Source organism: Notamacropus eugenii, chromosome 6 (assembly GCF_028372415.1).
Source record: "Notamacropus eugenii isolate mMacEug1 chromosome 6, mMacEug1.pri_v2, whole genome shotgun sequence".
NCBI classification, from domain to species: domain Eukaryota; kingdom Metazoa; phylum Chordata; class Mammalia; order Diprotodontia; family Macropodidae; genus Notamacropus; species Notamacropus eugenii.
Genome location: NC_092877.1, coordinates 171,103,210 through 171,115,074, shown reverse-complemented (window position 1 = coordinate 171,115,074; position 11,865 = coordinate 171,103,210). Strand labels below are relative to the sequence as shown.

The following is an 11,865-nucleotide window of genomic DNA, read 5'->3' as shown; positions in this document are numbered from 1 at the left end:
TTCAAAAAAGGGTGGTGGAAAGATAGATTAAAATTAATAGGAAATTTATTAATTTAATTCTAAAGAGTGAGTGGGCTGAAGGATAAATCAGAGAAACAATCATTTTGAGTATATTGAAATTAAATTTTTTTTTTGCCGAAACCACCCTCAACCACTAGTTTAGTTTCCATTTTAGATAACTTCAGTCTTAGAATATATAATTCAATAAGGAAAATCAGACAGGTATAGAAAACGTTTATTTTCAAAATCACAACACTAACTTCAAATTTTATAACACTAATATCGAATGTTATAACAACTGCATGAAATAGAAACTCTTTTTAAAACTTTGAAAAACAATTTTAGCTTTCTTTACCAAGAACGAAATTAATTTTCTCTTAGCATGGAGAAAATAAAACTCAATTCTTAATTTTCTTTGAAAAGGCATTTTGGTCGCACAAGCTCATATTTCTTTTAGTATCTGCTTCTGCCTCCTCTTTCAGATCGGCTTCCACCACGGCCATCACCTCTTGGCGTGCCACAGCTTGAACTGCTGTATGAATCACGGGGGGCAGGATATCCCCTACTCATAGCAGAGGGAAGCCCTCTCTCTTGTCTGCCAACACAATCACGACTACTTGAGTAGATACCACTTCGGCTACTTGAATAGCTTTCCCGACTTCCACCATATCCATATTCATCTCTTGTGCTGCTATAATCTTCATAGCGACCACTTCCTCCGTAAGAGGGAGGCCCTCGAGGAGGTGGAGCTCTACGGGAGTTACCTGAGATCAATAGGTTATAGGATCCATTAAACACCCAATACCCAATATTTAAATGTAATTTAAAAAAAACACATTTCATTCATTTTTGCCTTTACAGCAGGTTTATATGGAGGACAGTAAACAAATTTAATGAAGATTAAAAACACAAAATACATAATAAATGTTTTAGCACTAAAGCAGACTTTTTTTTCAGGGATAAGCATGTATATATATATTTACTGTTGACCCTGCCTTATACTTTCTCCAGCATTTTCACCACTGGGAGGAAAGATAGTGAATGTCAATTCTTTCATGAAGACTTTAAAAAGTTTAACTAAAGCAATCCCTGAGAAAATAAAATTTACAAATTCCTCAATTTAGCAAAAGACTAAACGGATGCTTTTCTTAAAACTTACTAATGGAGGCTGTTGGCCTGTAGTTTATGATCTTAGAAATTGTGTTCTTACCATAACTCTCATAAGAATCTCTGTAGGGCCCTCCGCTTTGATGATCTGAGTAATCTCTATCACGACCTCCACCATAGCTGTCACGGTCACTGAATACAGAAAATGTACTAAAGTGAAAACTACTAAAGCTTAAATCATGTACATCCCCGTGAAACAGACCAATTTGGTGATACTGCACCTATATCCTCTGGATGTATACTCATCACGTGAACTTGAATGGCCATAGTCACGGTATACATACTCCCTTGGAAGTGGAGCATAATCTCTGATATCCTGGGAACTTGCACAATCTCTGCTTGAATATCTAAAATTAAAGGGTGAATTAAATAGCATAAAATGGAAATGAGATGCTCAACTAAAATATTACATTTTATTTACCTCTCTTTAGTACTGTAATTATGATCTCTTGGTGACATACGCACATCTCTGCGTGAAGACAATGATTCTCGTTTTGGAGGACCTCCATAGCTATCTCTTCCACCAGACAGTGGCCCTGAAAAATGTTTGAAAAGTTTAAACCAGCATTTGAAATAATGTAGTTAAGTGACAACTACAAAAGAAATGAAAAACAAAGTGGCCAATTTAAGTAAGGATAAGGAATTAAGACTACTAAATGTTGTAAAATTGTACTTACAACAGTTCCTCCCATCAACAGTCTTACAGGAGAAATAATAAAAAATTCACATGAGCTTACATGCACCTAAGAGAATGGCATATTGGTACTGGAATAGTGAAAACTAAAGTAATCAGACACAGACATTTAATAACTGTGAGACAGTCTGGGAATCATTTCAACCCACTAAGTTTCAATGTGTTTACAAGTACTAAGCAATAAAACTCAAAATAGTGGCATAAAGTTAGGAAGGCAGACTTCTGGAAATATCTGCTACGTGAATGAAATATCTGACCTCACAATCACTCCACTATAATCAGGGAACTGTGTCCACTCAAAACTTTAATTTTTTCAGATGATCTCTTCTTTACCAACCTCCTTATCAAAAAACAGTGCTCTGTAATGTCACTGACTTACCCCTTCTTTCTGTCCATTAACTATACTGACCCCCTCTTCTCGTGAAGGTAAAATGACATGTTGACTGAGAATTGTTTAGGAATATAATTGTCAACTTCTTAGTTCTTCTAGGACTGACCCCTGGAGTATTCCTTAATCTATTATTTTTTCATCTCCTATTCCTAACTTGATTCTACCCTCTGACAGGGGAAAGTAAACGGCAGGAATGGACTTCTTACAAAATGAGGCCTTATAAGAGAGATCTGAGTTCAAATTTTACCTCAGATACTAGCTGTGACCCTTGGCAAACCACTTAACCTTCCTCAGCTTTCTCTTCTGTAAAATGGGGGAAATAATAGGTAGGACTTAGTTTCCATGGTCCAGAGGATAAAACTTAAAATGTTTTCGCAGACATAAGAGCATTACATAATGCTAGGTACCATGTACATATATATATAGAGAATATAGATATAGATATAAAATAGGGAGAGAATATATATTATATATAATAGAGAATATGTATATATACATATGTGTTTTTACCAAATACAATTTTCAAAAATTTTTTAAATACTTTGAAATAAAACTGATTTCCTTTGTAATCCTATATAATTGTAGGTTTACTTTTCTGCATTTAAGAACTTTAAGAAGGGATGAAACAATGCAACTTTGCTCTATCTACCTTTGAAATCAGTTTCTCCCATTAAAGTCCAACAAATACTTCGTCCTGTCAACAGTCTTTTTACATTCTTAAGTGGGGTTGTTGTTTTCTCACCTATAAAAACTGTACCAATCTTTAAACCCCAGCTTTCATGTGACATGATTCTAAAACATATCAACTATCCCTTATTGTAATTATAAACCGATTTTCTATGATTTTAGGAGTGATTTTGTATTAACATTTCAAGTATGTGTATACATTATATACCTATGATTTTTATTGTCTCAAAGAAATGTACGGGTTTTTTTTATGACTGAAACTTAGTACCCGGTAATCCTCCATATGGAACGCTCTTACATATATGTTCCCTTCCAAATGAAATTTTATTATGAATAAATTCATTAATCCTAAATTACACACCACAGCGTGCATGCGCGTGCACAAACACACACACACAACACACACACACACACACACACACACGATATATATATGTATATATAATCTCCTTCCAATGTACAGAGAATTTACCTCTTCCTCCCATTCCACTACTCCTATGCACCGGTCCAGAAGGCGCAGGTCTTTTAGATGGAGGTTGCCCACTTCGTGGAGGTGGACCCCTTTTAACTGGGAGTGATATCCTGGAAGAACTCATGTTGAAATTAAGAAAACATCCACTGTCATCTATGCAAAAAAAGAAAATTAAAAAAAAAAACATTAGGATGGTTATCATCAACTGAATCAAATAACAAATAAAAATGATCAATAGTACTGAATTTTAATTTAAATATAGTCTTTGCAATAATATACAATTTGGTATCAATTTCTTGCCATAGCTTTAATCCCACTTGATACATTTTCAACAAAGTGGTAAATTTATTTACCTGAATTAAAAACTGATATATACCATCAACTAATCGTCCACTTTTAGAAATGGCAGACTATAGCTAAAAACAAAATCATCATACAAATACTCCAATCCTACGTTGAACATCGTATTACCGTAAAGAAATTAACCTGGATTCTTAAGGGCGCCACCACCAAACGCGAAATCTTTCAGAAACTGCCAAACATTAGAGTATAACCCCATGCGGCATGAAATCACAAAATTTCTTCTGGGTTTTAGAAAGATTTTTATTTCCATCAGTGGAGCACATACACATACTATCGATTTTCTAAAGTTCTGAAGAGACTGTTTCTCTATCAAAGAGCTCAACAATATGAAAATAATCATTTTACATTGCCTGGGAACACACAGGATTTACGATACAACAAAATGAATATTTTCCAATACATTTCCAAAAGTGGATATAATTTTTAATGGCATTTGCCTTTTTTTCCCCTTTGAGGGAGAACAAAAGCGTGACAAAACGTCAACTACAATCTGCTTTTTTGGGATCATGAAATTTTACCCGTATTTTAGGTTTTCAAGAAAATAAACTTCACCCACATTTGCACAGAAAGTGGTTTTCTTCCTCCTTAATTTAAACTAAACAAAGGCTCATTTAACAAAAACAAATGTTTTGATGTTGACTTTTTTGCTAGTTCATGCATTTGTTTACTACATTACCCATGTGCCCTTCACGAGGTGGCCCTCTTGCTCCACCACTACTTCCTCTTCCACCTCTAAGACGTCTTGGAGAATCTCTGCTTTTTGGAGGGGGTGGTGACCCTGACCTACAACTTTCAAATGACGATTTCTTGGCTTGTTCCACTTTAATTGATTTTCCATCTAAGGACTAAAAGGAACAATAATTTTATCAAATATTATAATCAACTTTAGTTCCAAAACTCACTTCACATATGCTTTCAACTTATTTTTGTGTTATTGTACTGCTCAGTTTTCTTCGATAGATACTCTCCTTTCAAAGACAGAATTAAATTGACACCCTCTAATAAATCTTCCAAATACTGGAAAATGTCACAAAACCCATGAGTAAACCCCCACCCCACCCCTCAAAAGAATCCCTGTGTTTAGTATTCTTATAATCACTTTAAGAACTCACTCTCGGATGAAGGGGAAAAAAAGACCCACAGGCACCTTGTTCTGCTTCCTAATGAAACGGGTTATGAAGTTGAAAAAGTGTTGGATACCAGCATGAGTCAACCCACATTTTAGACTCAACTAAGCCACTTACTAGCTGCATGAAACCTTAGTTGTTCCATCATCCACTTAACAGACCTCATGTCAGGCAAAAATGAACTTTGCAAACAGAAAAGTCATTATGAATTACAGTGATCAAACATTTGAAATCAATCATTCCTTAATTTTTAAACAAAGTATTTTACACGTTTCGATAACTTTTAAGTATTATTGTGAATGGATAGTAGTTTGACAGTAATATTTTATCTGTAACTAATTTACAAAAAGCACACAAAATTGCCTTCGTTTTCCTTGGCCTCAGTTATGCACTAATATTACAAACATAAAATATACGCCATATGTTAAATTATTCCTTTTTGAGAGGGAGGGGAAATTTATTCATAATAATTGCCTATCTCCTTTGCCGACTTGCTACAATCCATTTTAGCTGTTTGCAGTTTTCTTTTAAAGATGATATATCTTCATATTTTTTATCATCACTTTTGTACTATTTATACTAAAACATTTATTTTCACTTGTTATCTCGCTTTGTATTCAAAACGTTATGCATTAAGAAGTGAGCATTCCAGTATTACTCAAATTCCACATTTAAAAAAAAATACTTTTTCCTTTTGAAATGTGAAGCCGTTACTCCATGCTAGCCAAACAGCTACCTAGAGACACCTTTCATCTTTCTACTCGGCTAATGTAAAATATTTCTGTAATCTGATTTCAAAGGATTTTTTTGCAATTCATGGTTTCAATGTTTTCGAATTCCTTCCTTCTTTCTTTGAATTTTTCAGATTATTGGCTTTTGTGATTATTCTTTTTTAAAACTATCAGAATTGGATTGCTTGAATACTTCTAATTCTGGTTCATAAACACATTTTCTAAAGGTTAGCAAATAAAATGTTAAGTCCTTGCTTTTCATCTGGACCTCATCCGTTATTATTACTAATCTGTAATTTCTCTCTATTACAATTGGGTAGGTTTCCTTTGTATTTTAAGTGTCACAGTCACCCAATGCACTTATTCATTTTTTTTATTATTTTAGAATCAGCTGGGTTGGATCATTTTGGCATATCTGGCATACACAATTATGTATAACAGATAAGTTTGAATTGAAATATTTTTAAATGGATTGAAATAAGGGCTTTAAGGATTAAATGTGATAGATTTCTGTAGTTGGTATTATGTTCAAAAATCTGTGTAAGAAATTATGTTGCTTAAACGACTGCATCCTTTTGTATAGAAATCGAAATTTGAGTTTAAAAAAATAATGAGGTATTAACAGGGAAGAAGACTCTGCCTTTGCGTTAGGATGACACCGAACTTCTGACGACACTGTAGTTATGAAAGAATATAGTAAAGAGTGTTATTCATGGAACTGTCATCCTGATAAAATAAAGGATACACTAAAATCAGGATAGGTGCAATTCGTGTTTCAAGTAAATGATAGAGACCTTGATGTAGAGAAGTACTTTGATTCCTTAAAATACTATTTTGAAATGTTAAGTTATTTAAATTTTGGAAATAATTTAGGAAATTAAAGGTTGGGACTTTTTTGAGACGATGCAACCATTGTGATGTAATTTATCCATACAACAAATATATTTGCCTAGGATCTAAGTGGAATAAATTACAAAAAGGAACAAGGCTGGAATAAAGTTAGAGGTGTAAATGAAAAATTACCTTTCCATTCATGTCTCTTGCAGCATCTTTTGCAGCAGCAGGACTCTCAAACGTAACAAAAGCAAAGCCCCTGGATTTGTTGGTTTCCTGATCTTTCATCAATAGAACTAAAGAAAAAAGTTTTTAAAGGAAATTTGTATTAAGATATTAAAGAAATTTAGAGATATTAGGTAAAGATTTTTAAGGGAGGTTTGTCTTAACTTTTCAGATTTGAGGAGCAAGGCATATTGGATCAATTTTATTTTCTACAAAATCTGAACCAATTGTAGTATTTGCATGGGAAGTATGTCATTCATGGTTACCTTTCACGATGTGGCCATATTTTCCAAAAACTGACTCAAGATCTTTTTCATTCGTTCCTACATTGAGTCCTCCTATGAATAACGTCCCTGGACAATGTGCTTCCATCACTGTTTTTAAAGCTGTAAGGAAAATATTTTGAAATTCGGTTATTTCACAGGAATGTCCTTAACCGAAAACTTTTATCTAGTTATCTTCACAAAATTTCAAATTGTGACTTTCCAGTTTTTAAAAATTGTGAAGGGTACAATGAAACGCTATGTGGTCTTTCTCAACGACTCTGACTAAATTTTCCAGTGATCAAGTTTTTAACTAATGTTTCTGTGAATAAATTTTACCTCAGACTAATTCCATGGACTCAGAGCCTGAAGCCAAGTGAGGCTCAGGGCCCAGGAGGGAGGGGGCGGAGGGAGGCGAGGAGGGAGGGGCGGGGCCGGGCGCAGAGGAGGGAGGGGGCGGAGGGAGGCGAGGAGGGAGGGGCGGGGCCGGGCGCAGAGGAGGGAGGGGGCGGAGGGAGGCGAGGAGGGAGGGGCGGGGCCGGGCGCAGAGGAGGGAGGGGGCGGAGGGAGGCGAGGAGGGAGGGGCGGGGCCGGGCGCAGAGGAGGGAGGGGGCGGAGGGAGGCGAGGAGGGAGGGGCGGGGCCGGGCGCAGAGGAGGGAGGGGGCGGAGGGAGGCGAGGAGGGAGGGGCGGGGCCGGGCGCAGAGGAGGGAGGGGGCGGAGGGAGGCGAGGAGGGAGGGGCGGGGCCGGGCGCAGAGGAGGGAGGGGGCGGAGGGAGGCGAGGAGGGAGGGGCGGGGCCGGGCGCAGAGGAGGGAGGGGGCGGAGGGAGGCGAGGAGGGAGGGGCGGGGCCGGGCGCAGAGGAGGGAGGGGGCGGAGGGAGGCGAGGAGGGAGGGGCGGGGCCGGGCGCAGAGGAGGGAGGGGGCGGAGGGAGGTGAGGAGGGAGGGGGAGGGAGGAGCAAAGTAAGGTGCCCGCAGAAAGGCGGGGGAGAGCAAGGAGGGAGGCTGGAGGCGGGAAGAAGAGAGGGCGGAGCCTGGGAAGGTGACAGTGGAGGCCAAGGCTGAGGGGGGAGGGGGAAGGGTGACTAACTTTCAGTAGTATTTTCTATTTCGGTAAATTTAAAAATGTTTTCTATCCCATTGCCTCAGAAAAGCTTTGATAATTCTGCGGTTTTTTTACCTCAGAAAAACCTTTTTTGACTCACATTTAAGCACCTGTCGGGTGATAAAAACTGTACAAAAGTGGATCGTCGTCCTCATACATTATTTAAGCACATGCTGAACACAACGAATTCTTTACAAAAAACTGGCCATTATGTAATGAAATATCTTATTCCGCACACATCTTCTTATTCTCCCTTTGATTTTAAAATGCGTTACCACGCGCCCGTTTTGAACTAAAACCACGCGCCCATGGATGACAAAATGGCGCCTAGCCAATCCCTAACACAATTCAGACCTCGTTGGGCCCTCATCCTTTTTGTGTCTCAAAACGGTCAAGAAGCAAACTCGTACAGGTTTTTTATAAACTGGATCCGTTTTTTACCTCAGAGTTCCATGTTTTCTCGCTCCCCCCCTCTCCCGGAACCCCGCGCAGTTCGTACTAAAACCTATCGCGAAGAGAAAGCTGTGCTAACCCCAGCGGTTGTTTAAGGCTCTCGTACCTCCCCAAACCCCTCACCTTTTTTCCTCCCCTCTAAATTATTTTTAAAAGACCAAACAGCAACCACGGGATGTTCCCACGGTCTAACACTGCCACTGAATATATTTTGGTGACTTAGGCTACCGGCAGTTTTAAATCTGTACCTTTTTGAAGTCGACACAAATTACCAGAAAAAAACACGAATTTAAAAGTAATCCCCGGTGATGAATAGGGTAGTTGCGTGTCTTTTCCAAGGACCAAGACACCACGAGTCTCTCACAAAAGCCTTACCTTGTCTTTCTTCGGCAGACACCGACTACCTACAAAGCCGCCCAGCGTCCCAACGGCGCAAGGAATAGCCCCCCCAAAGGCGGACGTCTGATTTTATGCGGTCTGAGAACGAGGCTGAAAGACCCGTATGCAAGACGTGCTTTGCGTCTAGTCTGCAGGGGTGGGGGCGGGGCGGGGCGGGGCGGGGGTGGGGCTGCGGCGGGGGTGGGGCTGCGGTGGGGGTGGGGCTGCGGTGGGGGTGGGGCCGTTGCCTAGAACGCATTCTGTTTCGTTCTAGACTACTTCCCAATTTTTGGCTTTCGGACTCTCTAGAAATAAAAATTGAACAACTATGAAAACAATCAATTTCTCTCGTTAAATATAATCAACCTTTTATCCAAAGATTTTTAAAATAGACAAAATTCTTAACCATTGGATTAACTTTTTGATTTGGAAACTGAACCGCATCAACTTTAAAGAACCTCTCAGCAATATTTTCTGTATATATTGAAATATCCAAAGAGAAAAATACAAAAAACAGAGGAATACCAATTTCTGTCATCAAAATCCTGCTAATCACTGAAAAAAAATACCAAATGTTAACACTCCTTTTCTCATCAAACCACTGCCAGCAATCATCTAGCTGCTTGCCTTCTTTCTCCTCATAATCTAACACAATATTAAATTTAAACAAGTGAAAAATGTGCAAAAGAAAGCCACAGTACCAAATACAAAGAAGTGCATTTCTTGAAAACATGGAAGAGCCTCATTTATTCAACTCACATTTTTTCCTGAACCGAAAACAGATCACTAATGAAAAAAAATTTTGAAAATAAATTTACCAGGTGAAAAAAGTTAAATCAAGGGCAAATCATTTCAGCATCATAAAAGATGAGGAAAGGCAATAAATTAAATTTTATTTGAATGGAACTTAAAATAATGTAGGACAAACGAATTAGGGAGAAATAAAAAATTTCAGTACAAGTATAGTGAAATAAAGGAAAGCATACGATACTTTATAAGAAGAAAATTAATAACTAGAAAAGAATGTGTAAATCTAAAATATTACTGGTCCATGAAGTTAAGATAATCCCAAATTTCATTACCTTTAAGTGCCAAACTAAAATTTAACCTTGATTGATAAATTACCTAAAAATTCTGGGGTTTTGAATTATGTAATATGCCTAAATTTAAGCAAAGCAAAGACACGCTTAATCTCTCTGAGACATTATGCTGCTTAAAACCTTATGATTATTTGAAATATTTAAATAGCTCTTAAAATACTTGTTCATTGACTAATTAGTTGCTAGTCCAACAGAGCAGAGAGGAATGCTTCCTCATTCCTAAAAATTATGACTTTCTTAATATAGAGCAAAATATTATTGGTAATTTTACTGCATTCTAAATTAGGATTAATAAAGGCCTAGACACAATTGAAACAATTCACAACAAAATTAAAGTTAATAGTACTAAGGACAGAAATATGCAAGTAAAATGGTATGATCAACTAAATATATTTATTATGCAGTTCTGAATGATACATTTTTCTTTATTTTTATTTTTTAATGTTTATTTAATTTTAGTTTTGAACATTCATTCCCACAAAATTTTGAGTTCCAAATTTTCTCCCCGTCTCTCCCCTTCCCCCACCCCCAAACCCCAAGGATTCTGATTACCCCTTCCACCAATCTGCCCTCCCTTCTAATACCCTTCCCTTCCCTTAACCCCATCTTCTCTCTTGTCATGTAGGGCAAGATAAATTTCTTTACCCATTACCTGCATTTCTTATTTCTCAGTTGTATGTAAAAACAGTTCTCAACATTTGTTCTTAAAGCTTTGAGTTCCAGCTTCTCTTCCTTACTCACTCTCCCTCCCCCCTCCCAATGACCTCCATAATAGCCATGTTATGTAAGACTAAGTTTATCTCCCTCCATCCTATCCTTTCCCCTATTTCTTCTATTTTCTCTTTTGACCCTGTCCCTCCCCAAGAGCTCTTACTTTTAATTTCCCTCTCCTCCCATTTGCCCTCCCTTCCATCACCCCCCACACACCCTGCATATCCCCTTCTTTCCTACTTTTCTCTAGTATAAGAGAGGTTTTCATACCAAATTGAGTGTGCATTCCTTGAGCCAAATGTGGTGAAAGTAAGCTTCAGTTTTTCCCTCTCACCTCTCCCCTTTACCCCCCATTGAAAAACCTTTCCCTTGCCTCTTTTATGAGAAATAATTTGCGCCATTCCATTTCTCCCTTTCTTCTCCCAATATATTCATCTCTCACCCCTTAATTTTATTGTTTTAGATATGATCCCTTCCTATTCAACTCAGCCTGTGCTCTCTGCGTGTATGTATGCATACACACACACACACATATATACATATATACATGTATGTGTGTGTATATATGTATATATATATACATATATACATACACACACACACGTGTGTTTGTGTGTGCGCTTGTATAATCCTTCCACCTACGGAAATACTGACAAGAGTTTCAAGAGTTATAAATATTATCTTTCCATGTAGGAATGTAAACAGTTTCAATCCCTTATGATTTCTCTTTGCTGTTTACCTTTTCATGCTTCCCTTGATTCTTGTGTTTGAAAGTCAAATTTTCTTTTCAGCTCTAGTCTTTTCATCCAGAATGCTAGAAAGTCCTCTGTTTCATTCAATGACCATTTTCCCCCCTGGAATATTATACTCAGTTTTGCTGGGTAGGTGATTCTTGGTTTTATTCCTAGTTCCTTTGACTTCTGGAATATCCTATTCCAAGCCCTTCGATCCTTTAATGTAGAAGCTGGTAGATCTTGAGTTATCTTGATTGTATTTCCACAGTACTCGAATGTTTCTTTCTAGCTCCTTGCAATATTTTCTCCTTGGTCCGGGGACTCTGGAATTTGGTTACAATATTCCTAGAAGTAGCTCTTTTTGGATCTCGTTCAAGAAGTGATCGGTAGAATCTTTCAATATTTATTTTGCCCTCTGGTTCTAGAATAT

General features: G+C 37.8%; 1 protein-coding gene across 1 annotated transcript; it reads right to left on the bottom strand.

Moving 5' to 3' along the window:
* Positions 1 to 304: 304 nt before the first annotated feature.
* LOC140510969 (RNA-binding motif protein, X chromosome-like) lies at positions 305 to 8,996 on the bottom strand. The gene is made up of 9 exons (XM_072619923.1): positions 8,888 to 8,996; positions 6,958 to 7,077; positions 6,656 to 6,762; positions 4,451 to 4,619; positions 3,412 to 3,564; positions 1,589 to 1,703; positions 1,389 to 1,514; positions 1,211 to 1,299; positions 305 to 764 (listed from the first exon to the last, which is right to left on the bottom strand). The coding sequence occupies exons 2-9, from the start codon at positions 7,061 to 7,063 to the stop codon at positions 454 to 456; spliced, it is 1,176 nt and encodes a 391-aa protein (XP_072476024.1). The 5' UTR covers positions 7,064 to 7,077; positions 8,888 to 8,996; the 3' UTR covers positions 305 to 453.
* Positions 8,997 to 11,865: the final 2,869 nt, after the last annotated feature.

What these genes read in the sequence shown, in the direction of transcription:
- LOC140510969 (XM_072619923.1), bottom strand. Translation starts at nt 7,063, where the DNA reads ATGGAAGCACATTGTCCAGGGACGTTATTCATAGGAGGACTCAATGTA. An exon ending in ATATGGCCACATCGTGAAAG is followed by an intron (nt 6,763 to 6,957) that starts GTAACCATGAAT and finishes TTTTTTCTTTAG; the next exon opens with TTCTATTGATGAAAGATCAG. An exon ending in ACCTCGTGAAGGGCACATGG is followed by an intron (nt 3,565 to 4,450) that starts GTAATGTAGTAA and finishes TTTTTTGCATAG; the next exon opens with ATGACAGTGGATGTTTTCTT.